Source organism: Epinephelus moara, chromosome 8, assembly GCF_006386435.1.
Source record: "Epinephelus moara isolate mb chromosome 8, YSFRI_EMoa_1.0, whole genome shotgun sequence".
Taxonomy (NCBI): Eukaryota; Metazoa; Chordata; class Actinopteri; order Perciformes; family Serranidae; genus Epinephelus; species Epinephelus moara.
Window position 1 is genome coordinate 18018082 of NC_065513.1, and position 22509 is coordinate 18040590.

General features: G+C 41.9%; 1 protein-coding gene across 1 annotated transcript in view; it reads right to left on the reverse strand.

Annotated features, from left to right (window-relative positions):
* The window catches only part of LOC126395033 (uncharacterized), a 317047-nt gene that overhangs the window by 12308 nt on the left and 282230 nt on the right, over positions 1-22509 (reverse strand). Inside the window, exons 8-9 of the mRNA XM_050052234.1 lie at positions 9884-9921; positions 3732-3852 (exon numbers count right to left, since the gene is read on the reverse strand). Coding sequence (XP_049908191.1) covers positions 3732-3852; positions 9884-9921 — 159 coding nt within the window. The remainder of the gene's footprint in view (positions 1-3731; positions 3853-9883; positions 9922-22509) is intronic.

Sequence of the window (22509 nt, forward strand, 5' to 3'; positions counted from 1 at the left end):
CGGCGACAGACCCAAGTGCCAACTCATCAGGGCCTCGGACTCAGCAACAACAATGCTTGAGGCGATGGTGGATGAGACGTTGTTGCACAGTCTCACTGATACCGGAAAATTTTACCTTCCAAATGCTTCACCTGCTATGAATTTCTTAGCTGTTTAGAGAGTTACTACTTTCTCACATTGATGTAATGTCTGTAGCATGCTAGAAATGAGTAGCCCTGGGGCCAGGAGGAAACCACACCCCAGTCTACCACTGATGACCTTGATCCTGAACCTTACAACTCTGCTTTCCTCCAAATTCAAAAAGAAACAATGAACCCTAATGAGAAACAATTAAATGGAACTACGATTTACATCCTGTCAGTTTGGTTTAGTTTAGAGAGGGTGTTGATGTACAGCACTGTCTTGAGACAGTAACCCCACCCACACCACACACCCACTCACCTGTCTTCGTGGCGTGCCGAGCAGACGAAACACATTCACAGTTGGCACTTATCTCACACACACATACACACACACAGAGACACACACACACTGTATGTACTCACATACAGCAAACACTCAAGCATCCACTCACTCATGCTACCTCAGTCTGCCTATTTAAACCTGCCACTAATAAATTTATATTTACTGCCTGCATTGAGGACTTTTAAATTATAGCGTACAATAAACCTGGCACACACATCTCAAAAGCTCTTTCAGGGGATGTTAAAGCAATATAGTAAGCAATTTTCCAAAGTGGATTACAAATTTCACATCCAGGTTTTATTGCACATTACGATAACTTAACCACATCTAAATGTTCCGCATAAATGGGAAATATGTGCTGCTTAATATGCTATTTTTCATTTTTTAAGAAGCGCTTTGCAAACCCTGCCAAGCGAGGGAGCATGCTGGTTTGTGTGGTGGGGGAGTCAATAATCTTTATGAGGTGGATTTTAATTACAAGGAGATAACTGAGTATCCTCCTCACGGCAAGCCTCCATCAATCTCTATTCTGCATCAAGCCATAGCACGCTCGCACACACACACAGGCACACACATACACAGACACACACACAGGCTGATACCCTTTCAGACATGATTGATCAATCAATCAGTAATGTATTATTTTCATCTCAGTGGTGCAAATCTTATAAAAGCATACGAGGCAGGCATTGCTAGATGGCGTTTCACCACAAACACAAATATGCACACTTACACCACTAACAAATGCATGTACATACACACACAGTGTGACAAACACAGACACATACACGTATGGAGACGTTGGCAGGGTAATCCAGCTAAAAAAGGTTAAGGCTGATGTTTTCCCTAAGAACGACGGTCTGTGAAAGGTCAGATCAATCATGTGCTAAGCATGTCTCATAACCAATCCATAAAGAGCTTGTTTTAAATAATAACATTTTATAGATCACCTAAAGACATAACTGTAACACTGGTAGGTAGGGCGTCGCTCTCCAAATACTATTCAATGCGCCAGGAATTTAAATGGGACCAAACTTAATATGTTGACTGCAGTTTATTTAATGAACCAGTGGCATTTCCAGCGAGAGCACGCACACAGAGCCAGCAGACGTCTCTGTTCAACAATAGGCAATTCTTTTAACAGAATATTGCAGTACAGCAGTCGGCTGTAAATGTGCCCTGGTCTTGAAATAAGCACAATGCCTTTCCTCTTTAAGTGGCTGATGTTACATTTGTAGTGTAACCACTTTAATTCCAGCTGTCTGGCAGAAGGCAAGCAGCAATTGAAGGAGAAGTAGTTGCCTGACACCTTGTAATGGTGTAAATGTATTAGAGGTAGTTTCTTGGCAGTTCAATGACTCTCTATGGAGCAGAGGGGAGATGAATCAGATTGCTGAAAATCATACAAGTTAGAGGATAAAGAGAGAGAAAGGTAAAAAAAAAAAAAAAAAAGGGACAATCTGATACTACCTGTTTTTAAATTTAGTCAGCAAAAAGGGCTTTGAGTTTGGCTTTTTAGGAATTACAGGAGAGACAGCCAAGCTAGTGGAAAAGCTGGTGTAAAGGGATGGTGCGCCTCCTTATCTCTCGGTCTTATTAATAATAAAGTAGCTACAGGGATAGTCTGAGATCCTCACGGGGTAGTTTAGGGGATAGCTGGTTGAACAACAAATCAATTCATTATGTACATCATCTATCATACAACACTAAAACTTGGTTTTATTTTGCTTGGTTTAAGAGATATTGAGAGCTAATGAGGTTGAATTTGTGCTCCGAGTGATGTCATTTGAGGACACTGAATCCTTGTAGTGTTAATTAAAACTCAATGAAATGATGTAGATGAAAAATTAGCATGGCTGAAAGCCACAGTGAAGGATACTGCTGGGAAAATAAGGTTTCCAATTTATTAAGTTGTTATTATACTATGTAGAGTGAATACAACTTTTAAGGATCTTTTAAAGAGATCACAATGAGAGATATGTGCAGTGGCAATCAGCCGTTTGGAGGTTTGAGCTAAGCTGTGTTACTTTGTTGTACTCAGGGTTCCCACACATTTTTATGGACACATTTTTAAAACTTTTCCATGACTTTTCAAGGACCCCTAATACATTTTCCATGACCATTCAAAACGAATAACGCGAACAAACTGTATAGTACACTTTACTCCCAGTGTTAATTGTATTATCATGGGCGGTTTGCAGGCACAGAGCAGTAGCGCTCCCAGGGAGGGGGAGTGACAGCCAGCAGTTTCCTTGGCTGGTTAGTAAATGTGTTTGGAAAAAAAGAAAACCTTAAGAACTACCATGCTCTACTTTCATAGTGGTTAAAACATGTGCATTGACTCTCTGAGTGACAGCTGAATGCCCTTGGCTGCCCATGTCAATTGTTCTATCTCAAAAATACCATACAATTTAAAAGTATCAGTGGGGCTTAGGTATGGAGACTTTGGTATTCATGACCCTACCTATTAAATTCAAACTCTTACAACATTATTTTTCATGCCCAGCTCACCTCATGTTATTCAAATATATCAGATTGAAACTCGAACCAAATTCCAGCTAGCTGGCGTACATGACGGAGAGACAGGATGTGGGGAGAAAGAAACGTACATGATGGTGAACAAAACGTCACACACTGACGCATATTAAAGCTACGTTACAGCTACAGAAAATGCATTTGCCGTCATGTTACATGACATGAAAGGTTATCCACAGACAATTACTGTAACAATCGGCCCTCCTGTGGCTGTGGCTCAGGTCGTCTACCAATCGGAAGATCGGCGGTTCAATCACCGGTTCCTCCTGTCCACATGTTGGGCAAGAAACTGAACCCCAAATTGCTCCCAATGGCTGTTCCATCGGTGTGTGAGAGCGTGTGAATGGTTATCGAATAGCAGGTGGCACCTTGAATGGTAGCCTCGGCCACCTGTGTGTGAATGTGTGTGTGAATGGGTGAATGTGATTCAGTAGTGTAAAAGCGCAGAGTGGTCAGAGGACTAGAAAGGCGCTATACAAGTGCAGTCCATTTACCATTCACCATTGCACACGAATTTCCATTATTTTCCAAAACCTGTAAGGATTTTACTTATTCCATGACTTTTCCAGGCCTGGAAAACAAGACTTTAGAACTGTCCTTTTCAGGTTTCCATGAGTGTGGGTCCCTGTGTACTTTTGTACTGTGTACAATTTTAGGCTAAAATAATACAACTGAGGAAGCGATGTTAACACCTCTGTGAGGTACGACAGCAGGTTGGATGCTCAGCTCACCTGTGACTGCTGCACTGTAGCTGTCCCCTGCTTGTATCCGTGTGACCTCAGCCAGCTGAGAACAGCTGAGAAGACGAGGAGAGGAGATATGAATTCGGTCCTCCCCAAGTCCAAGTTGTCCCTGCAAGCGAAATAATGACACAGTGTCAGCGACAGGATTAAATAAAAGTTTAATCCCGATGACTTCATTGCTCATGGATAGAATAGTTAAATAAAGACACATGCCTGATCGTGGTATTTCAATTTTGGGGAAAGAGCGATTTTTCTATTTTGTGTGGCACCGGCAAGTGACTCAGATCTATCATCTCATCCAAATTCATACTGCCCTGCCATTCCAGAATGTAAACACGGTTGTTAAATTTGTCAGAGAGGACTTGTATATCACCTCCGCAGTATCATAATTTAAGTGCATCTCTGTAAAGCTCCGTTATAATATCTGCTGTGTAAGGTTATATATGACACCGGCAACTGGCAATTCATCTTGGCTCAAATGGCTGTCAGTGAGGAGGAAATATTGTTAAAAAAAGGCACACAGCATATTTCTTTCAGCAGCCAAAAATCTACTGTGTTTCATGTTTCATTTACCATCATGTACGACTGCCTGGCAATGCAATCTCTCATCGGTGAGTGGGTCTGTGTAAAAACTCTATTCAAACACAAAGGCTTAATAACCATAGCGTCTCACGCAGTACAATAGAATGCGTTGTCCTCAATTTACATCTCTTTCTCTGTGTTACAAATGGCGAGGCTGCTCAATTTGACTTCTCTCAGCTGTCCTGCTCCTCTCTTTCCTGCTCGCTCCTGCAGAGATAAAGGGCTTTCTGCACTGTGCTCATGTGCACACCGGCATGCCCTGGCATATGTTTGAAAGTGAGCACAATATGTGTGGGTTTACATTTGAGTGTGTGTGTGAGCACCACGCAGTAATCTGGGTCTTTAATTGCTTATTCATATGTGCGCTACTGTGAGGATTTGTAGATGCGTGGCAGCATATGTTCCTGCTGTGAGTGTGTGTGTCTATGTATTTATAGGTGTGAGTGTGTGTGCTTCCATCAGTGTGTTTGTGTGTGTAATTTCACTTGCATTTAGGTGCAGAAAGTCAGCAGATGTGTCCATACCTGAGTTTGTGCACATGCTTGTGTGTCTGCATGTGTTTATACTTGTATATGTGTATTTTTGTGTGTGTGTGTGTGTCTGAGTGAATGAGCACTGTCAGGTGCTGCTGCATGCTGTGCCAGCTGCATCTGGAGCCATCTGTGTTGGTGCTCAGTGGGAGGGGAGCGGATGACTTTAATGTACTTGAACCCCAGACAGACCTTTCCCAGACAGTCGTCAGTATGAAACCAAGACAACTGGGCCCAGTCAAGCTGAACCGGCTGATCTGGGTGGTGAGCAGGAGACAGACGCTGTGGTTACACTGTAACCCCCGGTCAGACTCACTAGGGAACCTCTGGCAGTCAGATACACACAAACACCAGAATCTGTTTGTTTCAATGATAGAAGAGTAGTGTTTTATATCAGAGGACACTCTCACCTTTTCTTAGCTGTCAGAGTTTGGCTGCCTGTTTTCTACTGTGTAACGCAGGTTGACTTTTTTTTAAAATTCTTTTTAAAATCCTGCTAAAGTTTTCACTATTTTTATTGTTATCAGGGTTCCTACAGCTTAAAGTAAGTTAGATTTAAGACTTTTAAAGATGTTTTTAATGCCACTCTGAATAAAATATGAAGATCAATTTTACAATAACTACAATGAAAAAAAAAAAAAAGAGAACTGACATCAATTACATAGGATTAGGGACAATTTTGCCCTAATGCTAATTGAAACACAAAACATGACTTGGCGAATTTGTGTTTCTCACTCTGCATGTGGGATTCATTGCTTTGATTTTCATCACGACAAGTTTGAAATTTTGTTTTGGAGAAAACACACTGGGCATTGCCTTGTACCGATTTCAGTCATGCTGTGAAATCTTGGTTAAATATCCGATTTCTGCTGAATTTGCACTTTCCCTGTGTCGTCCGAGATACAGTGACGGCTAGCAGACTGTGCATCCTCTGCTGTGAGCATGAACAGTGCTGTTGGTTCCACTATCGTGATCTGCATGACACAATAATGCGAAAGGCAATCCGTTAATTATTTGAAAAATAAATAAACAAAAAATACAATTATTTGTTAGCAATTATTTTGAGATTTTACAATGCAATGAAAAAAAGATGTAAGATTTAAGACATTTTAATAGTTATGGCTTTATTTTTTAGATAAATTAATTCAATGCCTTTTAGGACTTTTATCCACGGGAACCCTGGTTATGAATTTCTAACTTTAGTGGCACTTACTTTCAAAACAATTCATAAAACATACTACAAACTATTTTTGTGTTGTTTCCATTTAGAAATGGCATCCATTTTGCCAAATGATGCATTATGAGTGACTACTTTAGGACCTGCAACCTGAACTTTAGACACAGGCCCTGACTGTCAGAACCTACTTGTGACTTACCCCTCTGCGCCCCTCTTACACTCAGTACACTATCACCTAATAAAAATAGAAAGATATCCATTGGAAATGACAAACTGCACTCATCACTTCGCCCACAAAACTAAGAACAGCACAGTATATCAACACACAACCCCTCAACCACAAAGAGAGCAAAGAGGCCTAGTAATGATCTTGCAGCAACAATATGATTAGTGAAGCACAAAATCAATTAATGCAGCAGTAGAATCAATAGGTGTCTCTCAGCATATATGTCCTGCAGTTAATTAATAAACAAAAAGGACATTAAGCAGCAGAGCATCAGACTGTGGCAACCACTGTCATCAGTCACAAAGTGTGTACTGATGGCATCAGCAGGAAGGGAAAGGGAAAACACGGACAGATATAAATGTGAGCACAGTGAAATGCCGAACACACCCACAGGCAATGATGTTTATACTACGCACACATACATTAGGGAGCATGACCATGCATAGACACGCGCTAATATACAAATGCACTCATGCACGTGCCCTTACACACACAGACATGTTTCCTTTTCTTCTTTTTCCTTTTTTCATATTCTTTACCACAGATGAAGAACTGTAGATCCATGGTATCAATAACGCTCATTTTTACTCTACCGTAGCAGCCCAGACCATATTAGCATCAATTTGGAACAGGCCCAGGGTTCGATGAGGCCTGAACTGTGTTGGAACCAGGCCCGGGGTTTCCACCAGCACCAGGCCGGCTCACTTATTATTTACCATGCCTGATGAGTCCCCCTCATCATTACATTACTGACAGGATTGCAATCGACAGACTGGATAGCCACACTGATCTGAAGCCATACTTCAGACATATACACATAACAATACATTTCACATCAGTGTGAAAAGCAACGTTACTGGACAAGAACAGGCAAGTGTTTGTGCTTTAGTTTTATGTATCCTGTTTTTGTCACATGTCAGACATGCAGTGTTCATGTTTTTACTATTATAATTTATAGTTTCAGTCATATAGGTTTGGATTACTCATTTTTAAAGGAATATGTCACTCACAAAATGATCACTTGTAAATCAATTACTCACCACGTTACCTTGAATTCGTGATGATGAAAACTTTATTTTTCTCACATGCCTCCATTTATCCAGTCGTATGCTTCGTATGTCCCAAACACCTGTCTTGCGTTCCTTGTCTACAGACTTGTTTTAAATAGTGAGACTTGAGCGAAAATGCATTGTTTGGGAAGTACTGAGCATACAAGTGGATAAATGAAACTTGGACTTTACTGCATGAGCTGCGTGCAAGTTTGAAAACAGATGTTTTGATACAGTTTTGCTGTTGTTAAATGCGGACCCCTTTACTTTAATTCATCAAGAATTTTGGCAGTCCTTGTTCTCCGTGAAGGTATCCAAGAAAACAGTTCTTTTCACAAATTCAAGGTGAGACAAACGATCATTTTTTGGATGAAGTATTCCCTTTTAAAAGACAATCAGACACACACTGCACTCTCTAGTTCTCTGTCGTAGTTCTCACTTTGATTCTGACTATCAACTAATTTTTCCAGGAAGACTTTTGTGTTGTTGTTTTGCAATTCATTGGTAATGCAGATATACTGTAATTTGTAGCTCATCTCTGTACCACCGTCATCTGCTTTGTATGAGCGAGACAGCAGTTTTCTTTCCTTGCCGTCTACCTCATTATTTAGGCTGCTTAGAGCTCGCATTAGAAGTCTATTGGATGTTATGTCAATGCAGGTCTCTGACCGGTTGAACTTCCTGACACAACTTTAGCAGACAGTTGACCCTGTTATCACACAGCTGACATTAAGAATCGAGACATGACTCTAGACTCTTTGTCTGTATTGGGTTGACGGCATCAACTAAACTGGTTTACCGGTTAATTCAATAATGTCAGTGATAATTATTTAGATATGAACATTTGACATTTTGTTATTTATCAAACAGAGTAAATGTAAAAGTGAATGTTTACCCTACAGAACATCTGATATCCTACTTTTAGTTCTCCCGCTTGCTTTGGCACCTATTTGCTACCCCTGCTATGCTGTTACCATATTGATTCTGGCTGTGGCACGCGCTCTCTGACATCATTCAAATTCCTTCTCACCTCAATCATGTGATACAGCGCAGGCCGTCCGTCTTTTAGTCTCAATAGGAGGAAAACAATGAGATTTCTATCTGTAATACTATTACCAGCCGTAATAGGGTTAAAGCTGCCTGGGTTTACCTTGGTAAGGCAGCGGAAAACTTTATTAGGTTTAAGACCTTTTGCTTTTCTACTTTTTCTGCTGCTACTGATACATAAGAGCCTTTAAGCCCTAGAGAGAGAAAGGTATCAGCTTAGTAAAAAAAAAAAAAAGTTCAAGATGGCCCCTCATCTCACTTCTTCTCCAGTGACAAACAAAGTGTTATCTTTCAGGAGGTGGAACCTTTCTTATTTTTTTACGTGTTGACGGGAGTAGTTTCGGTGTGGCACTGTGCGGCTGATTACAGGAGGAGTCTTAATCAGGTGGTGCAGTCTGCTCGGGGCCCCTGGGGCCGAGAGTGTGCTACATCCTGTCAGACTGCACAGAGAAACAATCAATCATCAGAACGGCTCCAAGACAGAGGAGAGAGAGAGGGCAGGAAGATAGGAGAGATGGAGGAAGAGGGGAAAGGGAGAACATGATGAGGGGAGAGAGAGAGAAAGAGACTGTGCCCTTGCGGAGACTAACATAGAGTTATATAGATGCAAGAGCGCCTATGAAAATCCAATGAGTCTAGTTAGACAACAAGCCACCCTGCAATGTGAGAGCGCAGTGTGGAAGCCAAGGCCACGTCAAAGCTCATAACAACTGATGTCTAACATTTTCATTGCTCCCCCTGTCTCTCTAACCTTCACCTACATGTTTGTTTCACTGTCCTGGCAAAGCGTCATCGCCACTGTCACGTTGTAAAAGTGATCACATTTTGGCCGTGGTTTCAAACAACCTCGCAGATAAACACCAAAGCCTGGAGGAAAAAGACTCAGAGAGAGAGGGGAACAGAGGGATTGAGGTGGGTCTAGGTTTTACACTCTCCGGGCTCTGTCTGAGGGCTGTGTAATGATGCGGCTCTTTAAAGAGCGTCTTAAATGAAAGGCCAGAACAATCCTCGGTGACAGGTGGGATTCTTTATCTAACAGAGGAGGAGAGACAGAACAGGGCCAACAAACACACACACACACACACACACACACAGCCTCATATGCACATACTTTTGGCTGTGCACATCCAAAAGGGTATGCACATATAAACTACAGTAGATTCCACAAAGAGGATTTCCTGCTCTGTCCATGTGAAGCAGAGGAGTTGAAATGGACAAACAGCAGATCCCATAAAGGTGATTTATAGAATTTAAAAAGATGTGCGTTCTTGGCACACCATGAAGGATATTAAGTGCTCGAAGGGAGGGCTCGGACACAGATCTCCCCCCCAAAACCTTTTAATCTCCACTCCGAAAAAAAAAAAAAATCTCAAAATGTCTCAAAAATGGAAGATGTTGTGTGTGAGAGAGAGAGAGTGAAACATAGAAAGAGAGAGAACACTTGTGTGATATGAAAAAGCCTGGAGTCCAGTGTTGTTCTAAGTCTGCCTCTCCTGGCAGGGCCAAAAGTGGAAAAATGTTTGGCTCACCTCTTGCCCCATCCCCCAGGAGAAGACATTCCCACCATCTGAAAAAAAAAAAGAAAGAAAGAGAGAGAACACAGTAAAACCAACAGTCTGCAAACAATTCAAGAGAGGCAACAAATAGAAGCCTGGGGTTAAAATAGAAAAGAAAAAGAAAGAAAAAACAAAAGCGGAGGGAGAGAAGGGAAATGCGCAGCTGACAAAAGTGGCTCAAGCATCATACATCAAGCACTTGTTACCTCTCCCGGTGCCTGTGATTGCACATGACTGCAAACAAGTCAGTGATAAAAATCTGAAGAAAGATGAGACCGATCGGGCTGGCTTTAAAGATCATCAATCACGGCCCTGTAAGCTCAGATATTATTAGTTCAAGTAAAGCTGCACTCTTCCATTTTATGGACATCATAAAAGACTTTGGGGGGGGTGGAGGTGGAGTGGAGGAGATCCCCCAGTGTTTTAACTAGGACTGGGATGGATGTGTTTGGAAAAGCAGACCGGATGGATGGACAGCTCTAATGTAGTAGCGCTAACTGAATCACTCACACAGCACCGGGATCCCCAGGGGAAGGAATGTGGGATGAGAGTGTAAGGCCCCACTTACAATATGTTAGAGTAAGTAAAAGTGTACGATGAAAAACGGCCGTGCATGTTTGTGTCGTATCATATGTGTGTGTAAGTGTGTGGGTGTGACCTCTGAGACATTTGGCAAGAGCATGTATGGACCTTTGGACTCATTAATACCTCACAAGGGGCGATGCATTTCTTTAAGACCTATATCAGCATTAAGACTGTTAAATCCTCCAAAGTGTCAAGTGTCATATCAACAGGTAACAGAACCTTATTGGGTTTATAAACCTAAAAGTATGCTGTGCAGGATTGTCAGCTTGCCATTGAAAGTAAAAGCCAACAATAGATCAACCCTCGTTTTGCGTTTCGCCACGCCATGTTTGTGTATTTCAGCGCTGTGTCTCTTGGATTTCTGCCGCTTATGGTCTGGCACCTGGTCACTACCTTTGAAAAAGCCCCAACCTTGCCTGAGCGTTGTTGGGGTACACGATCGTAAACATCCCCGAATGAGAAAACAAGAAGAAAAGAAGTGATGACTGAAAGGGATTATATCAGAACAAGGAAAATCCTTCATGCTACATCTTTTAACATGAATTCCCTGAAGCAGATGAATGCAGATTTTTGTTGTGGATACTTCAGACATGTTAGTCAAATTTTTCTTACTGCTCGGAGATGAGTTTTTCTACAGTATGCTTTGGACCACCTGCTGACACACTGACACCTGTTGAATAATAGTCTGTCTAGTGCTTACGTTTTTCAGTCAGCCGTTACATGCAATACTACATTATATATTACATTTATATGACCACTAATACTTCACTATTATTCTGAATATGACAATATTTCGTATTTGATACGGGTCATGTAAACAGCATGTTTGGATATTCTGCATTAGACCTTATTCCGAATGTAGCATTTTCCGATTAAGACGTGTGGAATATGCTGATATTATTCGGGTTTCTTTGGATATATATACAGGGCATTCGAAATATGTGTCTCAATTGGGGTTTTTACCGCAGTTTGCGACACACGGCCTCTTGACTGTTTACGGTCAACTCTGTGTGTTGTACACAAACCAGCTAACATTAGCTAACAGTTTGCAAGCCCATATATCTGGTCAGAAAGAGGTACACACCTACTTTTAAACATTTTGAAAGACTTGAAGTACTTATGAAGCAGTTATTACTTCATATTGGTACTTAATGTTAATCTGAGCATGCATGGCTGCATATACATGGCAATATTGGTGGAATATTCATTTTCATTACCCATGTAAACATCTTAGTCAATAGTCTTTTTTGGAATAAATGCAAAATACTATCACCCACAAAACAATAAAAGCATATCTAAGAACACCTGTGTGCATCAACTTAATTAGTATGTCCTACTCTTAAATGTTGATTAATCCATACCACCACATCCTGAGCAATCGCTCTGTTTTCCACTTATTCCTCGCAACTTCTCTCTCCCTCTGTCTCCCTCTCTCTCTGCCTGCCAGTGAGGACATAAAGGCTAGTGTGAAGTCCATCACTGCCTGGTGAATAGCTGCCCTTTGTGCCTCAGAACTTAATTCAGAGGCTGAAAGGACCCCAGACCTGCCATAGCACCTCTGTGTGCTGCCTGATTTAAAAGAGCTTGCATGTCCACTGAGGTCTGCCTGAAAGCCCTCTGTTAAAGGTTAAACACACCAGGTTTGATCAAGTTTTGAGGATTCAAAAATCAGAGGGCGAACCACTTTGGTAACGGCATACAAGATTATAAATTTAGTTTCCTTCCTTAGACTAAGTTGAATACAAACAAATCTGGTGCCAACTCTGGTCTCGCAGTCACTAACGTCTGCCCTGTTGTCAAGGAAACCTGACTGTTTTTTCATGGTTGCCATGACCTTATTCAATATATAGACCCCCTCACCCCTCCGTATGTTACCATTCTAACATACCCAAAGCAACATCATTTAATGTCACAGCCAGCCCATGGTAAAATTCGGGGGGTTACTCGGTAAGAAAGTGCTTGTTACCATTTCCAGCAACAAAACTTTTCTTTTCTCCTACTTTGGCATTTGTGAAAATGGATGGTTGCAGAGGGCATCAATAACACACCACCCTCTCTCCCTGTCTTTCTCTCCTCTCTCAGAGACCCTTGCCGGGCTTGTTAGGCCTGACACTGGCACCCTAGTGAACAAAAGGACTGCACGGCTTAGGGCTGCCCTGGAATGTCAGCGGGTTCACATTTCACATGCAGATGCGTGACCCCAGAGCCCTTTAGTGGGAAGGTGCGCTTTAACCTCACAGAGAAGCAAGAGAGGGGAGAAGGGGGGTAAGGGGCACCTTAAGGGGAATCTGGGATGGGGGGGAGGGGTAAAAAATAAGAATGTCTGAGTATGCACTGCTTGTATCTGCTCTTACAATTCTATATGTTTCTCTCCACATCTATCTCCTCAGTCTCTTTCCCAAAACACTGCTGCACACAGTTAAACTCCGCTGATATACCTTATAGAATATTATAATTGTCGATATTCTGAAAACTTGTCAGAGCCGTCTCCTTTATGTGTGATCTGTGAGGCGCCCCCTCTCTTCCCCCTACTTCAGAACACATGAAAGCATTAACTTTTAAAGTGCATACTTAAGATTTCTCCCCAAATAATTGAAAAAGCACAATGGGAGGGGTTATGTAAGGCAAAAGTACTGTGAGCTCCGCAAAAGAAACCAAAGCTACTGTCATCTGCTCTCTGTAGGCCCAGGCAGGCACAGTTTCAACTCAAGGGCTTCACACTTCTATAACTCGTTCTCCTTCCCTCGCTGCTCTCCCTATCCTAACTCTCTCTATACCCGTTTGCCTCTCCCTCTCTCCTTTGCTCTCGATAGTGAAGACTTCAAAGACAACAATATCTTCTGCAAAAGCATGAAACTTCAAGCACGTTTGTTTGTTTTGACCCTGAAGCCCCTCGCTACAACCCTCCACCTCCAACTTGCAAGTCCTGCAAAATACATGAGGAAGAGAGACCAAATCCAGAGCTGCTGTTTTCCCTGCCCGCCCGCAACCCTCATTCCTCCATGTGCTACTGTTGTGTAACTTTTGTAGAAAGCAGCTCGAGCATATGGCACCGCAACTAATACGATGACCTTACAAAACTGATGACAGGGTACGATAAGTTTCTTGTGAGGCAGAGGAGTGCAAACTTTTCAAATGCATTTAAAATATTCCACTAAGAAAATGAAAACACAAATCAATACCACACAAATCTTCGCGCACACGTACACACACACACACGCGGTGAGCACACACTTATGCTTCTACACTGACTCATCTAGCTTGGCCTCTGTAGGTGTCTGGGTTGAGGATTGGAGTTCTGATTTCTTTTTAGGACGTACAAAAGGGTTTTATCTGTCAGCAGGAAGCTGCCTCCAGCCATCCCAGATCTGTTATAACAGGGAAATAAAGACAATAAAACTTTATAAAAAAAATAAATAAATAAGGCACAGTAAAAAAACTATAATAGTAACAGTTACCTAAGAGGACAATAAAGGAAAATCAAAAGAGACCACTGAAATTTATAATATTCTCTTATTATCTTGCAGAACAATTATGCTTGGGCCAGTACAATGTGGTTAACCGAGGTGTAAAACATGACCTGCTATTAACAGACATGATTTCTTCCACTGTGTCTGATTATTTCATAAAAAATCGAATCACTTATTATATCTTGAGCTTCTAACTGAGAGGATTGTTCTGGTCAAATGATGAAACAACAACAAAAACATAAAACCTGCATTTACTATGTTGTTAACCTGTCCTCAAAACGCTATCACCTTCACGATTATCTGAGTCAGAGATTCTATCCTGCAAAGAGATTAATCTATATTCATGCCAGGGTGCTTAATTGTCTGTGTAGTCCACATGGTGTGTGCGTGTGTGAGGGGATGTGTGTGCTCTGTGTTAAGCAGTTCTGCCCTCTAATAGTTGAGACATCTATAGCATCCACAGCAAGGCCAGGGGAGCAAGGGAGCAATCCATAGGCCTGCGTAGCCATGGCAACTAAACAAGGAATAGGCTAGATGTCAGGCGAGCATGGCTAAATTACCCATTAGAGAAAGCAGGAAGGGGAGAGAGGGAATACTGGTCAGGGCACAAGAGGCTAATGGGGAGATAAGATGGCCAACATATAGACTACACAAACACGCAGGCACACACATACACACACATATAAATGCACACACACACAAAAAGACGATGGGAAAACAGATAGGGGTTGTCACATAAAGGGTGCCGGCGTAAACACATACTGAAACAGGAAAATACAATTAAATGTGTACAAATTCTGGCAAATAAACACATACAAACACAATGTGCACACATAAACACACTCACAAATATATGCTGATATGCACATATGGGCATGTGCGCACATGCACAAATGCAAAACCACATGGGCTCACACGTATGTGCGCGCACACACACACACACACACACACACACACAGAGGCATACAAAGGGCACAAGAGAAGACAAAATGGTTTTAATAAAGACGCCCTCTTGGAGAGGTTGCTTGTGAATGTGAGAGAGATGTATTTATAGGAATCCTCCTGCGAGATCTTCTCTGCTCATCCTCACATTTGTGCATGAGAAAGAGAGCAATGGAGAAAGAGCAAGAGAGGGAGCGAGAGAGAGAGAGAGGTTGTGTTATTGCCTGTTTCTTCATCCTAATCCTTGATGCATGGCCTACTCCTTGAGTCTATACTAATGAATAAAAGAATAAAGAATGAATCGGTGTAAGTATCTAAACCATTGCGGGTGTGAAAAGGTAAAAGGGGATTGGCCTGGTGGTTTTCTCCTGCTGTGCAGAGACATGCATGCACGCACACACACACACACACACGCACACGCACACACACACACACCTTACGTATCCAAACAAGCTCACATACTCGCACTGTGAACAGCCTGTGCACACACGCACACACAAAACACAACCACATGCACACGCTGACACACAACCCCTCCGCACACAGAGTCAGGCAGTCCTCCTGACTTTAATGCAGCACATTCATTTGCATGTGCCATAATTAGCGTCAGGCACACAGAGGCTGGTCCTGGGGGAGCTCTGTGATAACCGCTTCCCCTTCTATTAGGGCTCTCATTCCAAGAGTGTCAGACATTGCACATCTTCATTGTGGGGCCTGCAGCATATCGGCTCAGTGGAACCTCTGCTGCTGTAGCTACTGCTGGAGCATGCAGGAGCAGAGGCAAGACGGCGGGGACAAGGGGGCTGGAGAAAAGGTTGAGGATGCTAGACTGGGTGGAGGGCGGATGGAGGGAGGAGGAGACAAAACGAGGACTGGAGGATGTAAAGAAAGAAAAGGGATGAGGTGATAAGTTTGGAAGACAAAGAGGAAGAGGGAAAGAGAGACAAAGAGAGGTAGCGCATGGCAAAGGCGGTTGCACATTGTGCAGCAGACAGACAGAGAGACAGCCTGGACAGAGGTAATGAATGCAGTTATTAAATTGTTTCAGCTGCAAAGAGGTCTATTCTTATGCCATTATAAAGGGAACAATTTATCCCCACTGATCGGCCCTGTCTCCTTTCTCCTCGCTCACTTTGATCTGCCAGCATATTGCCTTGATGTGTCCTATTCAATAGCGAATCTGGGGCAATTTTAATGCTTTTGTACCTCGCCACCGCTCCACTTCTCCCTCCCTGTTTAAAAATAGCTGTTAATTATAAGTGCAGTTTAAATGTCTCTAGTGACCCAGAAATGCAGGTTGGAATGAGAAGAAGGGATTGAGCATCTCCAAGTTTAAAAAGAGCGAGACACTATTTCTTTCCCTCTTTATCATGCTTTCTTCAATCTCTCCTTTCTCCTCTCACCCCCCCTCCCACGTCTTTGTCTTCTCCATTCCCTTCCCCTTCGATTCTACTTCTCCATTCCTTTAGTGTTCCTCCACATTTCTTTTTCTCCATCTCTCGCTCCGTCTTTCTCCTCTGTGGCGTCTTCCACGGCTCGGTGGGAGTGAGCAGGGCTGGAGGATAGGGGATTCACTTCTTTCTCTCCAACACACGAGAGAACTGCAGCGAGACATCGGAGACCACGGCTGTGAAACCGCTTCAGTCTGCAGATTGTATGTGCGTCACACCAAGTCTTTGTATCTATCTCCTCAACTTCCTCCTCTTATGCAGCCGCAGGAGTGGGATGTTGAAAGGAAAGGCATGTGAAGGTGCGCTAGGTAGCGCAGTACGAGGCAGAGGCGCAGAGTATACCTGTGGGGAAGAGAATGGGCTGTGCAGGGACCTGAGGTGTGCACCTGGGGGGTGCAGTGTTATAAATAAAGCATTAGCCTCTTGAAGGGAACAGAGATGTGAGGGGCTGTCTCTGCAGCTCTCTTTTCCCCACTAACTCCTACTAACAGTTAACCTGCAGGCATGTACATGTACTCCTTTCATCGTTGAGGAGGTACATGTAACAGTACAAAAAAATCACTAAGAGGTAAACTGTGGGACTCTCTTGAGTCAAAATCTGGACACTTCTTTTTACTTTGGAGAGGTCAGGGATAAACTTCCATCACAGTGGAAGTGACATGACTGCGGGAGAACAATTCATCTTCTTGTGGTTACTTTATAAAACTCTGTAAAATAAAGCGAATAAAAGTTGAAGGTTGAAATAACAGAAACAAAGCAAACAATGAAATGGGGCAGTTTTTTGGTAGTTGGTGGTAAATCACTACACAAACCACAATGTCATAATCATAATCTTAAAGTGGGCAAATTAAAGTGTACTTTAATACTGTACTCTCCATAGCTCCATGGTGGTACTTTATAAATTACAGGTAATTAGAGGTATAATTCAGAATAAAATATAATGACCACAGAACTTCCCCACAACTTCCTTTACACCCACCTTTGTAATATTGCTGTGCAACATTAATGTGCCATATAAAAATCTGACTCAAAGTCTCAAAGCCATACATGACACTGTGTAGATTAAATTTTTAAAGCTGGTTCTGTTTTGTCACACTGTGTGCAGAGCAAAGGAGATGACACTTCACAGGCTCCAGATTCAAACTCGTGATGTTGCGAGGACATGGTTTATGTGTAGCACATTGAACCCCAGCTGTGTGACACCGTTTTGAGTTTCATGGTCTAAAACGATGTTCCCTTCAGTAATGTCCGCACTGTACTGACCTTATGCAGAATTCTGCTTGTTGCTGAGTTTGGTTTCATCCCAGTAAAGGGCAGGAGACCTTAGAGCACCTTCACCATCACAGGGTTAAGGTCAGGTTTGTGATGATTATGTTGTTTTAAGTTCATCAGACTGCAAAATAAATTAGCTTGACAACAGATTGTTCTGCTAGCAGACATTGTGGCTGCAAATAAAGAGAAATATGGCTCTAATAATTAGACAATGCCAACAGTATTCACACTCTATGCGATCCTATGCTCACTTTATTGTTCACACAAATCCTGGTGCAAACAATGACATGAAACTGATTAGCAACACTTGGGGAGAGAATATGAGAATACTATGGTTATTGTGAAAATTGCTTTAAGCCAATTAACTATTTGGCTCCCCCACTAATACTCTTATCTCATTTTCTTTTCTCCCCATCCTCAAGGTGTACGTGCCTAAACTTGTCACTAACCATTTGAAATGCTCCACAGATGTGTATTGTTTTACTGAAGACAGTGATAAGCTATTTTTCACTCTCTTTTGTATCAACTGTTTATACCAAGCAAGCAAAACTTTATTTATATAGCACATCTCATTCTAGGTGGAAGCACAATGTGCTGCACAAGGTGTGAGCTATCACGGAAGTTGCAGCTACAAACACTATGTGGATAGTGTAAAGATGAAACATTAGACATAAGTAAACACAGCTAAAACAGACACATAAATAATACATGCGAAGAAGTAGGAATAAAATTAAAATAATTAAGATCAACAATGAACCAGTAAGAATTAATAAGATGTTAAAACCACTAAAAAGTAAGAACAAAATAATATTAAATCATATAAAAATTAAGACCAACAGTTGACCAGTAAAGTCAGAATAAATTAGATGAAATAATAAATAGGATCGACAAGCAAGACGACTGAAAGGAGCAGCGAAAAAGGAATGTTTTGGTCTATTTTTAAAGGTCCACTGTGTAGGATTTAGAGGGTTATATTCGCAGAAATGGAGTATCATATAATAAGTATGTTTTCTTTAGTGTATAATTACCTCAAAATAAGAATTGTCATGCTTTTGTTACCTTAAAACAAGCCACTTATATCTACACAGGGAGCAAACTCTTGTCCACAGAGTCTGTAATGTTGCACCGCTATCTTTCTACAGTAGCCCTGAATGGACACACCAAACACTGGCACTAGATAGAGCCATTTGTGGTTTTGCATCGGTGACTGTAATTAGCAGAGGAACAATGTTGGAAAAACATTGATTTTTTTTAATGTGAAATTGCTTTATTCAATGTTTTTACCAGTTTAAATCACCAGGTCTATTTGATTTGGAGAGGAGGAGAATTCTGTGGACAACTCTGCTCCTGGAAAAAATCTCCTGACCAGTGAACACTGAAGGAATCCTAACCAGGAGTTCACACTTGGCACATGGTAGAAGTTTCAGCTGGTTGCCATCTGCAATCCTCACTTAGATGCCACTAAATCCTATACTCTGTTCCTTGAATGTTGGAGAACACTTTAAAGTGATTGGGTATTGGGGAGAATGCCTTGACCTATATTAAGTTCTTCTTCAGTTCATCACAGACTGCTTCAGTCTTGCCTTGTTTATGAATATAGCTATGCTAAAATTTCCATAGCACGACATATATGCTGACCTTAGCACACTGTAGCCCACAAAATTGGCTCTGACCTAAAATGAATGTGACCTCTTTGTCTCCACTGGCTGCCCAGGCAATGATATAAAGTATGTCTCCATCAGTATCCGTGGCCCAGCCTAAAATTGGAAATATGTACAGGAGATAACCGAGCAATGCTGAAACAAGCACTCGGTGCAGGCCGCTCACTCATGGCGGCCAGGCACTTGATAGATAAATGAGAACAATGCACTGGTTTGTCCACAGGCGTGGTGGCATTGACAGAACTCATAAAACAAAGTGTTAATGCTGCCCTTGGTATGGAAGGCATGATAGTAAATAAAAAGTTATCTAGAAGCAGTGTGAGATGCATCTTTAAACATCAGCGCCGTCTGACAAAACCACACAAGTGGTAGCTGGTGAAAGCTGCTCCCGAACTTTCTTCAAGTGATTCAGTGCAACACGGCTGCCGCTGTAACACGAGCTAAAGGCAAAACATTTCATGTTGAAATGGGAAACTATTAATCTCACCAAAAATAGTTGCTGTGTTATTCTTGCTTATGTCAAAAGAAGACAAATTACAGATTTGCTCTATGTCAAACACACAGATGTGTCGTTTTATTTGTCAATAAACATGTCAAGAGTGCAGCACTCATAAATCAAGGGTCATCCTGATGCAGTAGTTCCTGATAGTCTAATGGTCTCATGGTCAGCATGTTAATTCTTCTATAAATGTCCACTGGGGTTCAATAGACAAGATTAACATGTCTGTTTTCCAAAACAAGGGCAAGAGTGGAAGTGGAATTATGGGAAAGTAAATGATACAGTCTCTTTTGGTCCCTACAGACCAGCTGCCACATGTGAAGCTAATGAGTGAGATGTCGAACTAAATAAAGTCAGACTTTATTTTATGTCCCCTCTGAAAGCAATCATTATTTGGAATGATCTGAATCGAATTTGATTGGATTCATTCTGCAATTCAATAATCCACTTAGAATAGTCTTGATACATCTTTGAAGCACACTTTGGCACACATCTCCTCTCTATTTACTACACAAAATTCCTTTGTATTGAGCACCCCATCCTTGAAATGTCCCACAAACGCAAACTGAAGCCAGTAGAGTTGAACTTCCTCTGAAATGACACAGAGAGACAGTATTTTACCTAAAAAATAAATAAAGAATTAAAGATAAACAAGGGAAAAAGAGAAAAAAAAGGATGACAGTGTAGAGATGGCAGTAAGAGATGCGAGTTAATGACCTTGATAAGACCAGGGACACGGAAAGCCCGAGGAGAAGACGTGATGTGTTGCCGTGACAGCAGTGTAGTAGTGCTGGTGACAAGGGGAGATGAGGAGCCTGCACTTCCCCGTGTTACACATTAGTGTTGTTGTTAGCCAGGGGCATCAAGGGTGATTGTGTTTGTGTGTGTGTGAGCGTGTGCTTACAGAGCGAGGTACGAAGACATCCCGGTCGAGGCCTTGCATGGTGACAGAGGCTGATACCAATCTAATGAGATAAGAAACGTATGCAAATGAACCTGGCCACAGTTCACACTAATCAGCTTAACGCCCCGATAGATATCAGCTATCTGTCGCATCGCGCGCGCGCACACAGACGCACGCATGCACACAGGCTCTCAGAAGTTAAAACAATCAGTGAGGGGATTTGTCATGCCATGTATAAATACACAGATACACACAAACAGGCCCACTCAACATTCAGTACAATAAAGATCAAAAGTCAAACTGTTCATCACACCTGTAAACTCAAAGGAATCTATAAGCACACATGTAAACATTCCTGCAATCAACAGCTTGCACACATACTCTAAATGTGTGCATACATACACACTGCATAGGTATAAACCACAAGGGTGAGTGGATGCTATGGGTCATTCAGATCTCGGGGTCATGTCTTTGACAAGTAAAGGACAAGGGGCCCTGGCAAAGGAATGCAAGATCCGAAATAGCTGAACACAACAGGGAGATGTCTGAGAGGAGCCTAATAAGCAGTCAGAAATAACCTGTAAATTACACTTTTTTTTTTTATTTCATGTCCTTGCATTATTATGTCAGCACTGTCAATCAATATTTCATTCACTAACAATGAAGATTTCATGGATTTTTCATCACAGTATTTGTGACAGATTAAAAAAGAAACACAGGGGGATTCATTTACTTCTGCCCTGTGATGCCAAAAGACAATTACAACTTTCTGTCACACATGAATCCACTGCAAATAACATGTTTAATGTTTTTTAATCTACTTAAAATGATGTCGCTGCAACATAGCAGCTCTGTACAGTGTCAAGATGTCATTTTAAATGGCGCATGGTCACCAGACGGAGGGGAAAAGTCGTGCCCCAGCTCTACTCTTCAACACATCTCTCTGTAGCTATTATTATCTGTGGGAATCCAGGGCATCCTACATGGTCTGGGGGCAAAGTGGTGACTAGCAGCAAAAGTCTGGCCCTGGAATAACACAGCTGCCCTTCATACAGTCTGTCCACTGACCTTGGCTGATGCACAACGCATGTCTCAGAAATTCTTGGAAGCCTGACTCTGTTTAAACTACATTTATGATGTTTGATGTACCAGTTGGCTCAATATTTCGTATGTTAGATCTTGTAACAAGTACAGATTCATGTATTCTGTGTATACTGCATCTTCTTGTTATGTTTAATGACACCTGACATTAGCTCTTACATAAATTGAACCCCTGACTGGCTGACTAATTATGAAATGAGGACAGTAAGACGGCCACTGTGTTGCAAATATATAAATAAAAAAATAAAAAAACTGGTTCAAGGATAGCTGTTGCAAGTGTGTACTACAAATCATATGGTTGTGTCAACAGCTGCAATTTAGCCACAAACCTTTGAATTTTTCATATTTCTGCATGCCATGTCTTTGCACCTTTCTTCTCTTTTTACTCTCCTCTGTCATTCTGTCTCTCTCCGTGTCTCTCTGTGTCTTGGATCTCTCTCTGACATTTACCACTAAGCTACCTATTTCAGTCGACCTATTCTTAAGCAAAGCTGGGCCAAGACATCTTTATGGAAATCACTGCTCTGGGTGTGTTGATTTGCAAAGGGCATGGAAGCCGTTCGGGCTAGCCTTACCCTCTCTTAGGTTATACAGAGAGAGATGGAGATGGAGAGACAGACAGCGACTTCCACAAAGACAGACAGTGACGTAGAGGAAGTGAAATAGAGAGCACCTTGCTATAACTATATTGGTTGGCTCCAGTATGTTGGCGCC